Source organism: Monodon monoceros, unplaced genomic scaffold (assembly GCF_005190385.1).
Source record: "Monodon monoceros isolate NGI ecotype Baffin Bay Population unplaced genomic scaffold, NGI_Narwhal_1 Super_Scaffold_5, whole genome shotgun sequence".
Taxonomy (NCBI): Eukaryota; Metazoa; Chordata; class Mammalia; order Artiodactyla; family Monodontidae; genus Monodon; species Monodon monoceros.
Window position 1 is genome coordinate 108,365,886 of NW_021703782.1, and position 21,786 is coordinate 108,387,671.

General features: G+C 52.0%; 1 protein-coding gene across 27 annotated transcripts in view; it reads left to right on the forward strand.

Annotated features, from left to right (window-relative positions):
• PRRC2B (proline rich coiled-coil 2B) overlaps positions 1–21,786 on the forward strand; it is a 102,366-nt gene that overhangs the window by 30,710 nt on the left and 49,870 nt on the right. For 24 of the 27 annotated variants that reach the window (XR_003790711.1, XR_003790713.1, XR_003790712.1 and 21 more), the window contains 5 exons: positions 10,544–10,713; positions 11,552–11,729; positions 14,492–14,594; positions 17,100–17,172; positions 21,053–21,196. Coding sequence is in view for 22 of the 27 variants with exons in the window: in XM_029201990.1 (XP_029057823.1) it covers positions 10,599–10,713; positions 11,552–11,729; positions 14,492–14,594; positions 17,100–17,172; positions 21,053–21,196 (613 nt within the window). In the remaining 5 variants the exon portion in view is untranslated. Of the gene's footprint in view, positions 1–10,543; positions 10,714–11,551; positions 11,730–14,491; positions 14,595–17,099; positions 17,173–21,052; positions 21,197–21,786 lie in introns of those variants that run through there. The other 3 variants (XM_029201992.1, XM_029201988.1, XM_029202011.1) reach the window with 3 other exon arrangements.

The window sequence follows — 21,786 nt, forward strand, 5'->3', positions numbered from 1 at the left end:
GTTTTGGAAAGGTGAGCTATAAATGCCTGTGGTCCTTCTGCCATGTTTAAACAGAACATCCCTGTTTTCTAGATAGTTTCTGTGAATGAAGTGGAACTGAATTAGGGTCATTTCTGGGGTGTGTGTGCACATGTAGATACGTACACAGTCACATTTATGTACGTATGTGTTTGCATAATTGTGTGTGTGTTGGTCAGTTATACCGCTCGGCTGCCACGTGATCAGCGGTGGTTGTCTTCTTGTGTCAGAACGTCCAGAGCCGCCATTTACCGTAGAGGCTGTGGAGTGCTGTGAGGCCCTGCAGAAAGGGGTGGGGATGTCTGATCATTGGTCACTACTGCCTTGCAGAAAGTGAGCTCTCAGTCCCTGCTTTCTTGAGAAGGGAGGGAGCCTCAAGGTGCAGAGAGTGTAGCGGGGTTGGGGGGGAGTGACAGGGCCTGTTTGAGCGGTCCCTTGTCTGTGCCACCGACTTCTCTTCCCACCTTGGGGCCGTTATCTCCAGTTCCCGCAACAGCCTTCCAAAGTAGAGCTTCTGTCCCCACTGTGGCATTTGGACTCACAGGCTCTTTCCATCCTGGCAGTGTGTGTGGAGAGAGAGCTGCTGCCTGGAGGAGGGAATTCATCCTTGTGGGGAGGGCTTGTGTCAGGGAGTTCATGTAGGCAGCAGTGGCTGTTACTTGGTGGATGATGGAATCAGTCTCTCTCTCTCTCTCTGTCCCCCTGTGTTCTTTCAGCAGTGAATGAATCTGTGAGGACCTGGGGTTTGGGAAGGTGGAAGGAATGCTTTCTCCTGGGCTAAAGAAAAGCACTTCCTGCCAAGTAGTCCTCCCTCTTCTAGAGCCCAGATTCTAGCTGCTACAGGTGACGTCATTCCTACGGGAAAGGTTTTGGGTGTAAACAAAGTCCCCGCTGGCTGGGACAACATCCTGCATGTGCTTCTGCTTGGCCTGTCTGCGGTACTCCCTAAGCTTTCCTTAAAATCATTTTCAAAATTTTTTTAAACAAAGAGCAAATCTGTTTAGAATTTATATAGTGTCTTATGACCTTCATTGCTGAACTCTTGAAATAGGAAGCAAAACCACAGTAGAATAGAGTAGCAGGAGGCAGGATAATTAGCATTGCAGCATGGTGGCCCCTGAATTTAAGTGACTTGTGCTGGTGAAGAGACATCCAGCAGTGTGACTGGGAGCTGGCCGATGGGTGACCACTTTTTATTTTTTTAAGGCTTTGCAGTTTTTCTATATCAAGCGTATATTCCTTTTGTTGTAAAAATGTTATGGGTGAACAAATGAGCAGGACCGCGATTATCCACCTCCATGAGGCGGTCAGTCCTAACACCAGCGTGTGCTTGCGTTGCATATCGCTGCTTATCGCCCCCAACGGGAACCCTTGAGACTGGGGCAGTTCAGTGCTGTATAAACTGGGGTCACAGTGGAGTGTTGATCCCGAGGGTCTTCTGAGCGTTAGAGTGCATCTCTGTCTCCTGAGAATTCATTAAAGGCGTCCACAAGCAGATCCTAAACACCCGTGAATTTTCAGTCGTGGTTTTGAAGGTCTGCTCTCTGCATCAGGGCCCTTAAGCTGTGAGACGGCAAAGTGGGGTCAGGTCCCTGGAGCCCCAGGAGCCCGGGAGCCCAGAGGTAGGTGGGAAGTTGGAGGCTTCGCTGGTTGCATAGGAGTCTGGAAAGGTGAAGTAGTGTTGCAGGGCTGATGGTCGGGCAGAGCCAGGGTAGTAGCTGCCTGCGGTCGAGAGCCTTCTAAGGGCGAGCGAGAACTGGGTCACATGTTGTGTTCGTTCTTTCATTTATTCCTGATATCAGACCTGTGAGGTGGGTAACACTATATTCATATCCGTTAAGTCAACAGAGAAACAGGCGAGTGTGGAGGCAAGATGCAAACCCCTGTTTTGGAGAAATGAAAGTGGCGGGGGATGGGGCAGGATGAGACTGGGTGGTGGTTTGGGGCCGTGTGTTGGCTTAGAGCAGCGGTCCCCACCCTTTCTGGCACCAGGGAGCGGTTTCACGGAAGACAGTTTTCCCACGGACGGGGTCTGGGGGGTGGGGTGGGGGGGCGATGGCTCAGGCAGTAGTGCCAGCACTGGGGGAGTGGCAGATGAAGCTTCGCTCGTCTCCTGCTGTGCGGTCTGGTACCAGTCCACGGCCCAGGGGTTGGGGACCCCTGGCCTAGAGGGTTTGGATTTGACCCCGGAGCAGTGGGGTGAGGTTGGAGCAGGTCTGAGCAGGTGCTTGTGACCTGGTTTGGCTCTGGTGGAAGGGTTTAGGGCAGGACGGGGAGTGCTGACTCTGAGGCTCAGGGAAGCAGGGGTGGGGCTTGCAGCCCCTGAAGCGTGCAGGAGAGCTGGGGACGGGGAAGTGCTTGGGTCCCTGCAGCTCAGGCCTTCGTCCTTATTTTTAATTGCTGTAGGTTCCTAAGGTGTTGCTGTTCCCTCAGAGGTGTGGACCTCTTCGGGTGGTGGCTCGAGTCTCCTTTAACCCCAGCCCTTTGTTGGTCCTCAGGCCTTTATTTGCAGGCAGCTTGTTCTTGGAGAGGTTTGTGCTGGCCTGCCCCGCAGAAACCTCACCTGCCTGGGCTCCTGCAGGTGGGTTGCCTGGGCCCAGGCTCCAGCTTTGCAGGTGGGCCAGCTCCTGCCTCCTAGGGGCTGGAGAGGTGTGGGGCCCTGTGCTGCTGGTGGGCCGCCCTGGTTTTCTGACTGGGGCCCTGTAGGGAGCCCCTGGAAGCTGGAGGTGTGGAGTTGGTCATGCTGTTGCTGAGTGAGGGTGCAGAAGCTTCCCTGCAAACCCAGGTGGGATTCCCCATCCCCACCCCCCACTTCTGCCTCGTCCTGGGGCATAGTCCAGGGGGATACATGAACCCCTTTCTGTTGAATCCATTTTACTGTGATGTATTCTTTTCCACATCTGATTCTCCCTTTAGACTAGGAGTCAGCCAACTGCAGCCCCAAATCCAGCACCCACTCCTGTTGTTGTAAATAAAGTTTTATTGGAACCCAGCTCTGCTGCTTTGTTTATGTTGTCTGTGGTTGCAGCAGCGCTGGGCGGTTGAGTGGTGGTGATGGAGATGCTGCTGTCTGGAGCCTGCTCTGGAGGGCGGGCTGGGGTCTCGTTGCTTCCGCACCCCCAGCAGCTAGTAGCCCCGTGTCTGCTACACAGAGCGGGCAGCACACATCTGATAACTTGAACTAGGTGATGTGGCGCCTCCCCTGTGTTGAAGTTTTTTTTTTTTTTTTTTTGGCAGACGTTGGTTGACGTGTTGGAGAAGGATGGAATTGTTTATTCATCTTGTACCCAGATTTTGTGGGGGATGGTTCTTTATGTTCTGACTGAGACTGGACATGCATACTGTCTGACACCCAGGTCCTTTACTGACCCACGTGCTTGTTTCCTGACCTGTTTATCCGGGCTGCTCTCAGCTTCCCTTCCTGTCGGATTACGCTTTCCTTTTTCTCCACCCCGGTTGGGGGCTTCCGCTTGTGTCTTGAGCCGGTGGCACCTAGTCTGAACGTGCTGTTTCTATGGCTCGTGGGTCTTCCCCGGTGACTGACCACCTCCGCTCTGGGAGGTGGGGTCCGGGCTGGAGCTCGCATCGGGTCCTTCATCGTCGGTGGTGATGGCTCCAGGTGCCCTGAGGATTGAGGACTGCTTAGGAAAGCAGGTGATGTGACCAAATGTTACCGGGCTCAGGGAGACCTGTGAAAAGCCGGGGTTTGCCCCGGTGTAAATCTGCCTGTGGGCAGCACCTGCACGTATAAAAGGTTCATCTTTGAACGGCTTGTCGGGTCCGGTCATCTGTGCAGTCGCCCAGAAGGCAGCCTTGAGCTGGCGCTGCCCTGTGTCAGAACCAGTGCACTCGCCCTCCCATAGACAGAGCCTCAGCAGCCTGACGTCAGGGCCCCTCTGTGGCCTGGTGTTCCTGCCCGGGCTCCAGCCGGTGACCCTGGGCAGGGACTTAGTGTCCTCCTCTGTAAAGCAGGCTGATGACAGTAGTGTCTTCCCGAGAGGATGGAGGGCAGTGAGTGTCAGCAGGATGCCGGCCTGCCTTGAGCGCGGAGCTGGAGCGCTTCCCTGGGGAGTCCCTGGCTGGGCGGGCGTCTGCCGCTGGCTGGTACCCAAGTGGGAGTGAAATGAATCCTGTTACTCAGGAAATGGCTTTTGATAAGCTGGAGGGCGGGAGGTCCTCCCTCTGGTGGACCGAGGGCAGGCGTCTGGTGACCTGCTGGACAGCTGGGCCTGCCGTCTGGAGGCTCGGAGCCTGGTGACTAAGTTGCCCTTGTTGGTGAATCTTTCTGGTTGTATTGCTCCAGCAGAGCCTGGGCCTCTCAGCACTTCTTTAAGTGACTTGCCAAAACGGGCAGACTTGCAATTGTGTTAAAATGTCCTTTGCTTCGTTCCCCAAAGCTGTCTTCACACGGATTTTGGGTCCTTCTTTCCTGTTTCTTTTAGGCGAGCCATTTTCACAGCCTCGGGGCCCAGGCGGGGCCTCAGGTGGCTGTGTGGGAAGGCAGGCTTCCAGCAGTGGGGGCAGGACTGGGGACGGCGCTCCCTTGGCTTGTAGCTGCTTTACATGTAATACCGAGCTTCCAAATTAGATCTTGTTTAGGAAAAAAAAAAAAATACAGAAATGAATTCTGTTGCCTAGAAAAGGAAGAGCAAGTGGCGTGAAAGCCGTGGCTGTGCTCCAGGCTTGGTCTGTTCTGCCTGCAGAACCCGGTGTCTCAGCCGGCTCGTCCGGATCCAGGCACCACGAGGCAGGATGGGATGGACACGCCTCTGACCCACCCCGAAGTGTGTTCCCTCGCCTCCCCCGCTTCATGAGTCACACCCACATGTTTGCCTGCAAGTCGTGTGTGAGAGAGAGAGAGAGAGAGAGAGACTGCTGATGTTTGTGAAAACCGAGGGGCAAGCAGAGTAGCCAGATGGGTGTGGGGCAGAGCTGGGCCCCAAACTTGACACCGATTCGCTGGAGGAGATACATACCTGCAATACCGTTGGGGAAACCAGAGTGTTCTTATTTGTATTTTGGATTTGTATCCAGTGAAATCTGGCTTAATAAATGAACCCTTGCATGCCCTGAGGCTGGTGTCTTGCTTTGTAAAGGGCCAGGTAGTAAATAGTTGTTGCTTTGTGGAACATGCGTGGCCTCTTGCACATTCTTTAGGCTGACTGTAATTTGCCCACCCTGCTCTAAGAGAGAATTGGGGCTGAAGGATGTTCATCTGTGCAGCCTGACTGTGGAGCGTTGCAGTGAACAACTATCAGACCCCCTCCCCACAGGTGTTGTCTCCGTAGCAATGGTGGCTCAGTAGCGTTGCCTGTTAGCACCCCAGATTTCTATAGAAATACAGAATCCAGTCCCGATGTGTGGTAAGACATGGCTGCTTTGACAATAAATCGTGTAATTCCATGGCTGTGGGTTATTAACATTGACATGGGTTTTTTTTTTTTTATCTTTTTTTGTTTACACTGACATGTTTGATTTTAGAACCCGCTGGCATTTGTGAAATCTTGTCTTGGCCCCTCAGTTCTGTAGGTGGGGAAACTGAGGTCTAGAGAGGCCAGTAGTGTGCCCAGCAGGTGCAAAACTTGGTTAAAAAGTGGGAGAAGGGTCCCTCCAAAAAGTGCACGTATGGGTTTAGTTGCAGACGTTAGTCCAGTGTGTTCCCTGTTCTGGCTTCACGGAGGGGCTCTTGTCAAAAGGAATAGAAAGCATATTCCCTAAACATAGTAGGTGCTCAATAAGTGTTTGCTGAATGGTTGAATTTATTTAGAGGACATAGTTCAAGCAACAGTTGTTGACCAACATAATACCTCTTAGTGCCCCTTGGCCAGGGTTTTCTTTATTGTTTTCTGGGGTGTGGGAAGCGGGGGTACAGTCAGGCTCCGGTCTCCTAGTGCTCCCTGAGGGTGAGTGTGGGGACTGGTCAGTTCGGAGAAGCGTGGTGTCACCAGGAAGACCCACTGAGAGCTCTCTGTGTCTACTCTAACCTCTTCCCATGGGCCCAGGAAGTACAGAATCAGAGAAAGATCGGTTTGTATCAGTGAACTGGCCGAAGTTTGGACTGACAGGCTTTTTTTTTAAGATTTATTTTTTATTGAGGTAACATTGGTTTATAACATTATATGTTTCATGTGTACAACCTTATATTTCTACTTCCGTATGCCCCAGTGCGTGCTCACCACCATTTAGTCTCTGTCACCATACGTTGATCCCCTTTGCCCATTTCGCCCTCTCCCCACCCCTTCCTTTCTGCTAACCATTGCTCTGTTCTCTGTATCTGTGTTTTTGTTTGCTTTGGTCTGTTCATTTATTTTTTTTGTTTGTTGGTTTGGTTTTTTATATTCCACATATGAGTTGAAATCATACAGTATTTGTCTTTCTATGTCTGACTTATTTCACTTAGCATAATACCCTCAAGGTTCATCCATGTTGTCACAAATGGCAAAGTTTCATCTTTTTTTATGGCTGAGTAGTATTCCATTGTGTGTATATACCACATCTTCTTCATTCATCCATTAGGCTATTGTAAATAATACTGCGATGAACATAGGGGTGCATGTAGCTCTTCAAATTAGTATTTCATATTCTTTGCATAAATTTCCAGAAGTGGGATTGCCAGCTCATATGGTAGTTCTGTTCTTAATTTTTGAGGAATCTCGATACAGTCTTCCATAGTGGCTACACCAATTTACATTCCCGTGGATTAACAGATTTTTTTTTTTTTTTTTTTTGCAGTACGCGGGCCTCTCCTGCTGTGGCCTCTCCCGTTGTGGAGCACAGGCTCTGGACGTGCAGGCCCAGCGGCCATGGCTCACGGGCCCAGCCGCTCTGTGGCATGTGGGATCTTCCTGGACCCGGGCACGAACCCATGTCCCCTGCATCGGCAGGCGGACTCTCAACCACTGCGCCACAAGGGAAGCCCGGATTAACAGATTTTAAGAAGACTTTCTAGTAGTATCTATAGAAACAAGAATTTTTCTGGTCAAGTTTCAGAATTATAAGACATTTGATTTTTTAAAATCAAGCATGTTGGGCTTCTCTGGTGGCTCAGTGGTTAAGAATCCGCCTGCCAGTGCAGGGGACACGGGTTCGAGCCCTGGTCCGGGAAGATCCCACATGCCGCAGAGCAACTAAGACCGTGCGCCACAACTACTGAGCCCACGTGCCACAACTACTGAAGCCTACGTGCTTAGAGCCCGCGTTCTGCAACAAAAGAAGCCACTGCAGTGAGAAGCCCACGCACCGCAGCGAAGAGTAGCCCCTGCTCGCTGCAGCTAGAGAAAGCCTGCACGCAGCAGCAGACACCCAACGCAGCCAAAAATAAATAAATACAATAAATTTTTTAAAAATCAAGCATGTTAAGATTTAATGTAGCAATTTGATGGCCCAGGATGTCTGGTGAATAATTTTTATTTCTCTTTGTTGGTTTGGTTTTTAATTTAGTAAAGAACTAGTTATCTGGATTTAAATGAATGATGCAGCATCTGTAGTCCTGCAAGTTGTGTGGCTGGGAAGGAGGCATCACTGGCTTTGTTCAGAAGTGTTTGTAGGTTCAGTGGTCAGGTGAAAGTTGTGGTCAGAGACAGCAGAGATGTAGCTGTAAGTTAGCATTTTCCATCATTGTGCTGAAGTGAGAGATTCTGGAACGTGCTTCTTATTAATCGGCTGTGTGACCGTGGGTGAGTCCTGTCATCTCTGTAGGCTGGACTTTGGGTGGAGCTTGTGTCCATTTTATCCTCTGCTGTATCCCAGTCCCAGCTCAGGGCTTGGGCACATGACAGTGCCTGCCTAGTAAAAACGTGTTGAATAAACGATTGTAATAGTTTCCTGTGGTCGCTGTGACAAATTACCACAAATCTCGTGGCTGAAAACAGCACAGATGTGTTCTCTCCGAGTTGTGGAGGTCAGAAGTCTGAAATGAATCTTGCTGGGCTGAAATCGAGGTGTCGGCTGGGCTGTGCTCCTTCTAGGGGACGCTCTGGGGGAGAATCCGTTCCCTGGCCTTTTCCACCTTCTAGAGGCGGCCTGCATCCCTCTGCTCGTGGCCCTCTTCCAACTTTAAAGAGCACCCCTCCAGCCTGTGCTACTGTTGTCAACCGCTTAGGGTCTGACCCTCCTGCCTCCCTCCTGTAAGGACCCTTGTGATTACCTTGAGCCCACCCAGATAATCCAGGATAATCTCCCCAGCTCAATATCCTTAATTTCATCACACCTTTGCCTGAGAAGGGGACATATTCACGGGTTCTGGGAATTAGGACGTCAACGTTTTTGTTATTCAGCAGGTCACACTAGTTTGTAAAGAGTGCCAGGAGTCCCTCAGTATCCCATTTATAGCCCATGGAATGGTCTCCTATGGATGAATAAAAGACTCCATCCCTCTGCTGGGGCCCCTCCTTGGACCCCCGCTGGAGCTGTAGGGCCTCTTCAGGGCTGCCCTCTCAGGCTGCCCCATACATTTCCCACCTGGAGACCTTCAAAAGTGCTTATTTAAGCCTTTTCCTTTTAGACCCAGAGTCAGCAAGTTTGCAGGCCACTTGTCCTGTTGCATATTTTTTGTTTCTTTAAAACAAGTATGAAAAATGTAAAAAAACAATTTTTAGCTTGAGGGCCTTACAAAATAGGCCATTGGCTGGGACCCTGACTGGTGTTTGCCAACCCCTGTTTTAGACTGAGCTGTGCAGGATGGGGCCACGTGTGGCCGTCACCTTGGTGGCAGTCTCAAGGGCTTTTGTTCATAGTGGAATGTGTGTGTGCCCATGTGTATTGGGAGGGATTCATGTTCCTACCCCAGTGATCTTTTCTGTTGGTTTGATATGACAAGTGTCTAAAATTAAGATCTCATCTAGTCTTAATGGAGAATTTCAGGTTGTTTTCCATTTGAAAGCCTATTAATTACTGGTCTGACACAAACACGATACAGTCCCTTTCCTGGAGGAGGGGCTCTCAGCCTAGTCTGGGGGAAGCAGCCAGGGGAGGTTATTACTAGTTCTGACTTTGGCAGAAACTCACTGGATCCAACTTCGGGGAGGGAGATTTAAAGATAAAAGGGGTGTGTCCTGGAACCCTTGGCATCAGAACTCGAATTTGGACACTTTTGGCTGGTTTCCCTCCCTGTCATCGCTGTTCCTTGCTCCTGGTACGTGAGGCCGGCACTGGGGAGGGTGGCTGGCATCGAGTGCTCTGACGTGTAAACTTGGCGAGCACCTGAGCGTTTCTGCTGGTTTGTTTCTTCATGGAGCCCTGTCTCCTGGACACTGCAGTGTGGTTCGCTTCCTGGGGATTGGGTGCTGCACGTGAGCCTCTCCCTTGGCTGGCTGTAGCTGCACCTGGTAGGTGACCCCTGCACATCCTATGCAGCTCACGACGCTCACCCCTAGGCATCCATTGAGGTGCCTGAGTGTTTCCGGATACAGATTGCGTGCTTATCTATTCCTGTACCTGAGACAGTGACCAGCGGGTCTTGAGTATCAGGTTTCATGTGAAATGAATGGAAGGATGGATGTACCCAGCTCACTGGATGTGCTCTTCTGGCCGGCGTGGCTTCAGAATAGTCATGAAATGACAGACCTTCCTGCTGCAGCTACACCAAGTGCCTGTTATGAGTCATGGATGTTTTCACAGTCTTGTCATTTTACCGACATGCCCAAACTGATGCTTTAGTTTTCTTTTCCATACATTAATTCTAATGGGAGGTAATGGTCACTTGTACAAGTTTTAGTTTTCCACGGTCAAGTTTAGAGCCAGTGAGGCCAAGGGTGAGGGTGGAATAAAAGGCACTGGAGCTTGCACGTGGCCTTACTGAGTAGTGAAATGGATGAGTGAGGAAGTGAATGAGGAAAGTGCTCCTAGAGGAGCCTGTAGAAAGTTAGAAGGCGGCAGAGGGGAGAAGCTTCTTCCTTGGTCGGTTTTTCAAGATGTTCTCTGAGTGGAAGGCAGGAGTGGACAGTGAAGCCGCGGGGGCTCTGCACCAGGAGGCCTGTTCTCTGTTTGCCCCGTCTACACCTCAGAGAGCCCTGCTCTTGTTGCCTGAGCAGGTGTTTCCCTCTGGGTGCTGGTCCTTTAGTTTGAAAGGTACCTGCACCCGGCTGTTCCTGGGTGATTTCCTGACTGTGTGCTTCCCTTTGGTTTGGGTTTGCTCATCCTTGAAATGGACAGTAGCCTTCCATAAGGACGACCTTATTTTTGATGTGACGTGGATGTGCTACAAGGGGCGAGCATTTGTTTTTCCACCTTGCGGAGCTGTCCTTGACTCAGGGAGCGGACTCAGTGTGTAGAAGTTTACATCTCAGTGTGGTTGGTGAGTGATAGAGTCAGCTGCTTTTCAGGCAGGGAGAGTTCTTAGCGTTGCTCTTTAAATGTGAGCAAGGCTGCCCGTGCGCGCTAAGGGCATCTTTCTAGGGACAGAGTCCGTCCAAAGCGTTCTTCAGATCTTCAAGGAGATCCGTGATCCCTAAAGGATTCTGTCCACTGGATCAGAGGTTCTGGTGGATTAACACTCTTTTTGTTTTTTTTTCCCCCCACTTCAAAGGCAGATCGGGAGCGGTGCCGAGAAAAATTTCCTTACTAGATGACATTTCATCGCAATGTCCGATCGTTTGGGGCAAATAACCAAGGGCAAGGATGGGAAAAGCAAGTATTCGACTCTCAGCCTGTTTGATAAGTATAAAGGAAAATCAGTAGACTCGATCAGATCCTCAGGTAAGAGGGGGTTGGAGGCCAGTTCCTTATGCTTTCCCTTAAGTGAGAAGCTCCAGGTCAAGGATCAGGAAAACCTAGAGTCCCCTGTCTGGTCAGACAGGAGTGGTCCATGCAGACCAGTCTTCTGGGCACGTGATGGTGATCCTGTAGTTCAGGGGAAACACGTCACCCTCTGCTCCTAGTTGATGTATGATTTCAGAGCCTGGAATATCCTGACTCTGCTGTACTAGGATTATTTCCTCATCTGTCTTATCTTATTGAAGCCATGGATATTTTGAGCCCGATGGGCAGAATGGAATTTAATTTGCATTAGTTACCCCTTTAGGTTTCATGGTTCTGATATTCCGGAGCCTGGCGGGGAAAGTTCCTGTTGATTCTGTCCACACCCCTTGAGGATTTTATGAATGCCGGGGGCCCTGCTCAGGCTTGGCTTGGGTCTAGGCGAGGCTGTCCCTTCAGTCCTGCTGTAACGAGGCCAGAGCAGTCTCCCCTCTGCACAGGGCTAGTCATTCTGTGGGATGGAGGTTTCTAGGCCTGGCCCCTCTCCCATGTTTTAAACGCCCTGAGCCTTCTGCCCACGAGCAAACTGGAAGCCTCCGCACAAACTTCAGCAGCTCCTGTGTCTCTGAAGTCCTCGGTGAAGGGCTTGTAAAAGGACTGACTACAAGTGACCACCAAGCACTTTTCGTGTGTTTGCGTGGTGGGCCTGTCCCTTGTTTTTTGTTTGGTTGCCTCTGTCATTATCCTCTAGAGTTTGGAAGAGCAGCTGAATGAACCCGGCATCTTTCCTTCCATGACTTTTTGTGCAACATCTCTTTCCACCTCTCCCTCCACGCAGTTATTCCTAGACATGGCTTACAGAGTCTTGGGAAAGTTGCCACAGCCCGGCGTATGCCACCGCCTGCAAACCTGCCAAGCTTGAAGTCTGAAAACAAAGGAAACGACCCCAACATCGTTATAGTACCCAAGGACGGGACGGGATGGGCAAACAAGCAGGATCAGCAAGACCCAAAGAGGTGAGAGCAGAGGGGCGGTCGGAGGGCCGGGAGCTGGAGCTGCGTCCATGGCCGGCCCCCTCTCCTCCTGCAGGGGGCAGCTCTGGAGAACTGGGCAGGTTCCAAAGGAAGCTTCTTTCACCCCGACTCCTGCTACTTAGCAGTTTCTTGCTCCCTGCCTTCATTTTTTCCTGGCTCTGGGAGCCGATGCAACAGTGTTTCTGTGAGCTACCTTTCCCTGGTGACCAGTGTCCCCTGTGCCTTGTTAAGAAGGGCTCACCTCTCCCAGAGGAGCCACTGCGGGGAGAGCTGAGCGCTTCACCTGGTTGGGGTCCCTGGGTGCTGGGCCCCAGGTGGAGAAGGTGGAGCCGTCCCAGCTGTTGGGGCAGCAGGGCCCCACACAGGTGCCTGCACATGCTCTGTAGGACTCAGTTACGAGGACAGCCACCCCAGTCCAGGCACTCGGGGTCAGCGCGCAGCCTCCCTGCAGGCCCACCCTCTGCCGGCACAGCACTTACGGGAGCCTTAGGAGGCCCGGGACCTGGCACAGAGATCATCATTAGAGGGATGTTGTGTGGTGGCGCTGAAAGTACGAGTGTGCCGCCTGAGCCTTCGTTCCTCCTTCCGTGGCCCGGCTGTGTTCTAGCCAGCGGTAGGGTGTCCAGGGAAGAGGATTGGGGTTTGCGCTGGGAGGGGTTTGGGGAAGGACGGGGCCTCTCTGAGGCTGGCAGGCAGAGCCCTGCTGCTGGGGTTGGCCGTGAAAACAGAGCAGTCCAGCCTCATACCCTCTCTTGCCCTGTGTCTCCCTTGCGGTCTGGCTGCTGATTGATACTCAGGACCCAGAAAGTAAAAGTGGCCCAGAGCACAGCCTGCCAACCAGGGTCCTTTTCTCTAATTGGAAGTGGCCAATAGCTTTTGTAAAACTTCTGTAGTTACTTCAGACAATATGTAGAGAGTGAGCCAATAATTCAGTCACATGATCAGTAATAACTGAAATTTTAAGACATTTCCTAACCGTTGGCTTAGGGATCATCCTGATTGACGGTATAGTGTGACTTTTAGAACTGGACAGATGTGTGTGATTTCCAGCCAGGCCGTTTATGGGACCTGGTTTATTTGACTTCTGAGCATCATTGTCCTCCTGTGAAGTACAAATGACACCTGGTTCCGGGGGTGGCTACAGGAAATGGATGAGATTTGCCCAAGTCACGTATTTAGCACAGGGCCTGGCACAGAGGCGGTACGTGGCGGATGTCCTCATTCTGTTCAAGTGTAGACGCTGCAAACAGCTCAGCGTAAGTGTTGAAATGCCTCTGCTACTGAAAGTTCTAGAGAGAGAGGACAAAGCCTTGCTCCCTCCTTTTGTCCGGTCTTATGCACCAGTGGCATTGAAAGCGTCGGGCATCTTCAACGAGGCCAGTGTGCTGAAGCATGTTTGCCAGCCAGAGGTGAAGAGTGAATGTTGGCGGGGGCAGCAGACCCCGGCGCTGCTTCTCTGCCTCCCCTGGGCCACATCCTCACGAGGCTGTCAGGGAGGTGGCTGAGCAGGGGGGCCAAACCTGCTGGGACTCAGTGTTTGGAGACCACAGAAGTGACACCACCTGGAAGCATCTATTTCAGGTAGAAGGTGATGTGAGAGAGGAGGGTCAGTGGCCTTCATTGTGTAATAATCACAGGTGGTGAGTTACTCGGTTGAGTAAGCCTTGGATGTGTGTAGAATTTGGCTTCAGCTGAGCCACCGGCATTGGGTGGATTCTGGCCAGGGGATTGCTGTCCTCCTTGAAGCTTGTCGCGTGGAAGGTTGAACAGAACGAGTGACTGGAAGGCTGCAAGTTGGCAGAAATCTTCCTTCAGAACCCTTTCTTATTGCTCTCAGAATATGACTTGTGGGGTATAGATCGACAGACGCACCTTTGCTGGAGGGTAGCTCCACGGCATCTTAAACTTTAAAACGTCCTTTGATCCAGCTGTCCCACTTCTAAGGACTTAGACTACTGAATTGCGTACACACAAGTGTGCCAAGATGTGTACACAAAAATGCTCGTTGCAGTTTTATCTGTAATAGAAGAAAAATTGGAGGTTGGCACATTGTGGCCCATCCACCTGTACTGTGTCATTAAAAGAAAGCAGTAGATCCGTGTGTGTTGTCACGAAAAGATGTCAAGGGCATTGAGTAAAACACGAGTTGCTGGACTGTATGTATGGTGTTACCCTACTTGTGTTACAAAATGCTATGCTAATATACGTAGAAAAATCTGCTTGAGTTTCTCTCCGGAGGATGAGATCGTGACAAATTCTGTGTTATATGTATTTATTTATTTTTATCATGAGCATATATTTCTTTTATAAGCCAAGAGAAGGTTTAAAAAAAAAAAATCTGCTCATGCTTCAAAGAGATCAGCCCCTGAGGAGCTGTGAGCTCTTGGTCAGGAGTGAGGGGCGGGAGCTCAGAGCCCATTCCCTGCCCCGACGCAGTCTCCCTCGTGACAGATCCTCCATCACTTCTTTGTTGGCGGTGAGCTTTCAGTCTTCACAGACAGAAGGCTCTATGGAAAGGCAGAGGGCTGGCCTGTCCTATCAGGTGTCGGTGAGCAGACCTCACACGTGGTCCAGTTTCTCGTTGCCTTGGCCAGCCTAGGAGTCTGCCGGGGAAGGTATTTTTATTGGCCAGAGGTGGTCTTGCTCCCAGCCAGCGAGCAGCCGTGTCTCTCGGGAATGTGGAGGGACCTTGTGGGCATGGCCGGTGCCTGTCTAATTCCTGTGTGTGTCCTGCCTTTGTCTAGTTCCAGTGCGACGGCCTCTCAGCCGCCGGAGTTGCTGCCGCAGCCGGGTTTGCAGAAATCTGTCTCCAATTTGCAGAAACCGACACAGTCGATCAGTCAGGAGGTAGGTGCTGGGGACCCGGTCCCGATGCTTGCCTAGGCGTCGGCGCCTCTGAGCTCCCTGGCGCTGGGGACCAATGGGAGCTATCGCTGAGAAGCGTGGCTCTGTGTGATGTGCTCATTCCAGAGGCAAACCTGATGAGTGACTCTTGGGAAAGACCCCAGATGCAGAATAGAATATAGACGCCTAATTTGATTCCAGTTGCCTTAGCTTGAGGTGAGTCACTCTGGCAGCTACAGGCTAGATCGGGCCCCCCGCAGTGTCTCCCCAGAAGCAGGTGTCATAAGGAGACAGCAAGTGTTAGGCTACAGAAGGTTCAGTGGTCTGGTGAGTTTGGAAAACAAAATGAAGCCAGCTCCTTCACTTGGTTTTCTTAATGTCATACTTTCTCTCGGTGTCTTCAGTATGCTAATGTGTCCTGTGAGTCTCCGAGAAAAGGACATCATGGACAGCGGTCCCGAAATGTATTTGTCTTTGGAAACCTTTTCGTCGAATGTCTCTAGAGACTAGTGTCTCTCAGAGCATGCTGTGGGAAATACCGAGCTGTGATCCTTTATTTGTCGCTGCACTTCATACGCCTCTAAACAGAGTCATGATTTAATCAAGAGCTCATATCCTACTTGGCCCACTGGTGTCTGTCTGTGGGTACAGAGGCCGGTATCCGGTAGCTGGAAATCTAGGCGAGGTGTCTGAATCTTTTAGAAGACCAGAAAAAATCTAGACAGATACCAGGCGTTCACTGGCTCCCTTGAAAGAATGACTCAGTTTGCATTGCTGCCTGGGCAGTAGAAGGACCGAGGTGCCATCCCCATCTGCGGGGAAAGCTTATGGCTTTACCAGAGGGACATCCTCCCTACCCAACACTGAACTGTGCTTTGAAATTAAAGGAGAAGCAAGAAGAAATCCACATTCATGCGAGACTGCATGTTCATTGGCCTAAATCCACTGGGACCTGCTGAACCGTCAGAGCATGTAGTGTGGAGTTCGTATCTGTTTCCCAGAATTTGAAGCTGAGTGCGATTAAGGAGCCCTGGTTGTTTCTACAGCCCTGGCTCTACGTCAGACTCACCTTCCAAGCTTGTTAGAGACGAACAGGCCTGGGCCGGGCCTGCGTGCGGCTTGGGCACCTGTGGAGCACGGGTGCCGCGGGGACTGCGGTCGGGTCGGGCCCTGTCCTGGAGCTGGCACGCGGGCCCTCCGCCTGGTGCTTACCAGCTCTCCTCTCGTGCGGGGACGGTGTTGGGAGGAGACCCCCGGTGGTTCCCAGCTTTGGGGTGAGATTTGCCACAGTGTTAGTAACCCCTTCGTGGCCCCTAGGCCTTCTCTTCCGGTTTAGTGCCTTCGGTGGGTGAGGGCGGGGGCCGTCCCTGTGGCTTCAGGCTTGGCTGCAGACCCCAAGCCAGAGGCTGTGGGAAGGCAGTGCCCTGGGGCCCCTCTGCTTCCTGCTGGTCTGGAGCCTCGCCCTTCCCTCAGGGGTTGTTGAGCCCCAGCAGGGGCTGCCCTGCCCCTGTCACGGTGCTGGCATTTCCCTCGTGTGGTCTGCATGGGGACCCTGGGCGTTCCAGGCCACTCAGGTCAAGCACTCAGGGCAAGTCTGTGATAAATACATGCGTTATTGCACCTACTCAGCTCTGCATCGAAGGCAAGAGAGACGGCCGTCTGCCTTGAGTGTGTGTGGTGGCAGCGGCAGGGGGAGGATGGGAAGGGGTAACTGTTTATCCAGGATCTAGTCCAGTAAGTGATGGAACGTCATGCTGCGTCAGCTTGGATCTGTGTATCTCTGCCTTCGGTTGTTAAGAAGCATGTTGTTGGGAAGACAGCTGAGTTCAGTGGTTGGGGACCTGAAGGGGCTTTGGGCGCGGGCAGGGTGGGGACAAGTCCTGGTCCCGCCTCACTAGCTGAGTGTCTAACCCAAGTGACCCAGGAGTGCCTAGCACCATGCCTGGCGTGCGGTGAGCTTTCAGCAGAGGTGAGCCGAGCCGGGCAAGCCCACATGAGTGGAGGCGGAAGGCCTCGCACCTGGGGAGCGGTGCCTCGTGGCACGGCGGTAATTGTGGAAAGTGGTGCCGCCGCCTGGCCAGCGACTCATCAGGCACGTGAGCTTTCCCGCGCGCGTGTCCTGTTAGCGGCGCCACCCAGTTTTTCAGACACACTAGAATTGGGGTTTGGTCTTGTCCTTGGAGCAAGACAGAGTAGCTCTGTGTGGGCATGAGAGGCAGCCTGGCAGCATGTTCCGAGCGCACCGCTGGCTCTGCCATGGGACCCTGAGCTGGCCGCTTGCCCTCCGGCCTGCCCCTCGTCTGTCATGTGGCTGTGGGTCCTGACCCTGGGCTGTTGCCCTAGTGGGAGGCTGCGTGGAAAGCCCGCATGGTTGGACCTTACCCCGCTGGTGGTGGTGGGTACATCAGTGTAGGGTCTGGACCTAAGGTGAGCATCCGAGGGCACCTTGTTCTGACTCGCTCAGGGAGTGGACCGCAGACCCTGTTCTCATTGTCTTCCTTCTTTCAGAATACAAATTCAGCGCCAGGTGGACCAAAGTCATGGGCACAGCTGAATGGAAAGCCAGCAGGACACGAAGGTGGTAAGTGTGTGTGTGGCGTTGCGGTGGGCGGGTGGGAGGGAGGTGTGCCTTTTCTGGGCTGCTCCAGTTCTGTCCAGGCAGTCTTCGGCTTGCAGCTTTGTGGACTCTCCTCCCTGAGCGAGTTCCTGCCTTTGCCCCGGCGGTGGACGTGCTGATTCGGCAGAGCACGTCGGCTCCTTGCTTTCACTGAACATTATTGCTAAGGACAGCCCTCCCAAGGTGTGCGGAGGAGACCGGGCGCTGGCCCTGGGCTCCGTTGTCGGCTGAGCTGCTATTGGAGCGAGTCCCCGGACCCCGGGGAGGAGGTGTTGCCTACGGGGCGCTGGCTTTGTGCCTGGGTTTGTACATCAGCAGCCTCGGGAACTGCTTGCTTTTGGGCAGTGACACCAGAGCTTGTGGAGGTTGCGTGGTATTTGTTACCACTGGTGTCCTGCCTGACACAGGGACTCAGACGGCTGCAGTGGTTCAGCACAGGGACGATGTGGGGTGAGTGGAAGGGGAAAGCATCCCGAGTTTTAAGTGAATGCCGAGCAACAGACTGAAATGGCTCCAAGGCAGGCCCAGAGCAGAGCGGCCCCCGAGTGGCATGGCTGAGGGGCGCTGGGGCAGAGAGAAATCTGGCTCCCTTCCAGCATCTGGAGCCCTTTGAGAATGTGGGCCCAGGGTCCACGGGTGTTCTTGAGAGGAGCCAAAAACCCAGATTCTTCTACATGAACTCTCCTGGTTTCCCAGTGTAGGCGTGCGTATTTCTAGCACGCTGTGCAGAGCACGCTGGGCGGCGCCCCGAGCTGGATGGAGAGGGACGGTGGTGTGAGTGGCTACACCGCAGTCGCTTTTTTTTCTGTAAACCAGCACGGGCTGCCTTTTTTACCCTTGGCTCCTGTCCCGGCACTGCCCTCTGTCTTCTGCGTATCCCTGCCGGCCAAGGCCTGGCCAGACTTTACGTTTTATGGCTTAGAGTAGAAAACCAGCTCCGTGTGCCACCTTCCCCACACACCCCTGGCACTCCGATGCCCCAAGGACGGGCCCCTCTGGCCTCCGGTCGCTGTGCGGTTGAAGGCCCACCCCTTCCTCAGCCCGAAGGTGTGCCGGGGGCTTTGGTGCCGCAGCTCGCCTAGAGGAGAAAGGGCAGGGGGAGCTCAGCTGGCTGCCCCAGCCTGGAGGGTGAGCGGGGCCAGGTGGGGCGGGGATGCAACAAGGCACTGCAGACCGGAAGCAAGGTCTTCACAGAGGCATGACGGAGATGATTCACTGGCCTGTTAACAGTGGTTCTTTGCTTTCTATAGCCTTCATTTCCATAAGGTTGGAATTTCCTTAAGTAAATGGAATATTCATTTTAATTTAACAAGAACTTACAGAGATTAAAAAAAACTAGTGTAAATTGGCACTGCCTGTCACACACCAGCACGAATACCCTTTGACCTGGAGGTTCCACTTGGAGGAAATCACCCTGTAGATGATACTTACAGCTGTGTGAAATGACATGCACGAGATTATTCATTGCAACGTTGTAATAGCAAAAGATTGGACACAGTCCCTTGAAATGTACGTCAAAGGATGGTACTTTAATGAAATACTGCTTGGCTGTAAGAAAAAAAAGCAGTTTTCTACCGATCTGGCAAGATCTCCAGGACATATTCTTAAGTGAAAAAAAGTGTGGAATAGTACGCAGAGTATATTACCATTTGTGCAAACAACTGGGGAGAGGGAAAGTACGCTTCTAAAAATGTTGTATGCGCATTAAAAAAAAATCTCTGGAAGGAAACATAAGAGGAAGGGAGAGAAGGAACAAAACAGAAGACTACCTGTTTTGTGAGGGTGTTTGAAGTGGGCAGATGGGGCACGAGGGTAGGAGGTAGGCTTCTGTTTACGCTCTTTTAAGGCTTTTTACCTTTGAACCTTTTGATTGTATTACCTATCAAAAGAAAACTTGATTTAGAAAATAATCCTAAAACACAGTAAAATACTCTGTAAACATGTGATAGCTCGTCTGGGAGACGGCAGAGCCCAGCAGCCCAAGAGGAGAGAACAGACACGTGCCGACCAGGTGGGGCCGGGGCGGGAACCCGGCTTCTGGTTCCCCTCCTATGCCGGGGTCAGAAGCCCACGATGCCACCAGGGCTGTGGGGATTTGGGGGTGTGGCCCGCAAACATTTTCATGACTCTTTGGAACTCAGAAGGGTTCTTCCTGAGTTGACAGACTCTCTCCATGTAGAAGGTGGTCGTTTGGTCTGTTTCACTTGGATCAGGCCCAGGAGGCCTGCTTGTGTGGTTCAGGCAGAGGCCAGAGGCACATGGCTCGTGGGCTCTGCTGCCAGAGCACCACCGGCGGCTCCATCTGGGGCCTCAGAAGAAGCCCCTGATTTCACTGCCTCAGTTTCTCATGGCAGAGAACAGATGGTAGGAGGGATTGGTGGGTGAACATTACAGGGTGTTCAAACCTTAGGAATACTACTACTTTGCTTTGAGATTTTGAGTTCTTCACTTTATCTTTTTTATCTGTAGAGGGTAAGTTTAATTCATGATTAGAATAATACCTTCATGACTGTTGAGGCAGAAAAAAAAGTACTAGGCATTTGCTGTTGTTGTTGTTGTTGTTGTTTTTAACTTCAAATTATCTACTTTTTTTCTTTTCTTTTGGCCGCGCTGCACGGCATGCAGGATCATAGTTCCCCGACCAGGGATGGAACCCGCTTCCCCTACAGTGGAAGCGCGGAGTCTTAACCACTGAACCGCCAGGGAAGTCCCTCTACCATATTTTAAAAGCAAGACTTTCGTATTTCATTCTTGCCAGTGACCTTTTAACATAATGAAGCAACTATGTGAGCAGTAGTGCTCCTTTGCGACACTTGGCGATTATCTCTCAGGTTAATCATTGGTTGATAATGTGTCCAGTTATCCCCCCGGCATGTTCATTTGACCCTGGACCTTTTTACTAAGTGGGATGGTGGATGAATCACCGCCTCGTGCATCTGCACTAATCCCTGCTGCCTCTTTCCGGCAAAGTCTGCCTGAGTGAGCAGGTCCTCAGGTCAGCAGTACCTAGGGACAGATTTGGCTGTATTGTCTAGGGATCAAAGCGTGTCACAGTTGGACATTTTACTGTGTGATATTGCGGTTATTAAGTTTGTGTGGTGCTGGACATGTGCTGTGTATTCCAGGAGAGGGACCAAATCCCACTCTAGACCCTAAAATGCATCGTTTATTATTATCTATTCATTGAAAAGACGATTGCAGGTTCCCGGTGCTAAGTGCTGTGAGTGATGAGAACGAAGTTAAGAAAAGGCTTCTTCTCCGCAGAGTTCATAGTGTAGGGGAACGAATGAAAGAACAAAGAAGTTGTTCCCAGATTGCAAGAGTGAAATGTTTGGTCTTGTAGGGCTTGAGGATCTCTGTAGAAAATAGTAAACTGGAGTGGACAAACGAAGAGGCATAAATCTAGGGTGAGGGTGTAAATCTAGGGTGGAGGCGTTGGGGGCCAGGGCATTACCTCCGCCCAAAAGCAGTTGGCTTCACTGGGCTGATTTCACCAAAGACCGTGCTTATCCGCCCCCCAGGGCCACTGGAAGGACCTTACTGCCTTCTTCCAGGAGTGGGAGGGAAGGATCTGGGCTGGAACCGCTGCCATACCTCACCCCCTGCCCTTTGTGACCAGCTCCTGCAGGGTGGCTGGCAAGGGACTTGGTGCGGTCTGCAGGCAGCCTCCCTTGGTCAGGGAACCCTAGTGCCACTCTGCGGGCACAGAAGGCCAGCGCAGACAGCACCCCAGGAAGGAGCTCCCTTCAGGGCAGTGTGGCTGCCAGCGTGTGCCGTTGTTAAAGCAGAGAAGTGTTGATGCCCATCTCACTTGTTCCATACGTCTTCCCAACTCTCTTGACAGGTTTAAGGGCCTCAAGCCGACTATTATCCTTCTCTCCCGAGGAATTTCCGACGCTGAAAGCAGCTGGAGGGCAGGACAAGGCTGGCAAAGAAAAGGGCGTCTTAGATCTGTCGTATGGGCCAGGACCAAGCCTCCGCCCTCAGAGTAAGTGAACTGCAGCCCCTGTCTGGGCACCCGTGGGAACAGCAGAATTTCCCCTTGTCTTTCTGCCCTCTTAGAAGCATGCTGTTTCTCGAGGAGCCAGGTTCCCTGCCTGGAAAGCACGACCGTTGATCCTGTACCTGATCCATGCATCTGCTGGACTTATTCCCTGGGCTGGGCTGGAGGTCACTCCTCCTTTCTTGTCCTTTGGGTCAGGCCAGGCCTGTCCGCCTTCCCAGCAGTCATCAGATGTTAATTCTGCTGTACCTGGGTGGTCACGGCAAGGACAGACAGACCAAGGGTCAATTAACTTGATTCCCGATTCAGGAGCTTTTTTTCTAATCAGTGGCTCCCAAACTTGGCTGAATCCTGTCAGAATCACTTCGGGCGTTTGTTAAAAAGTCTTGATTTCCAACCCTCGCCCATCCCCAGCCAAATTAGAATCTGTTTTTTTTTTTTAACACGTTCCCCTGGTTGAGTAGCCGGCCCAGCACTAGCCTCCACGACCCCTCATCTGGGGTCTGGCCAAGGGGTCAGCAGGATTGTGTAGCAATTCTTACTGGTACTATTTTTTTCTTCGTGGTCTTGGGTGG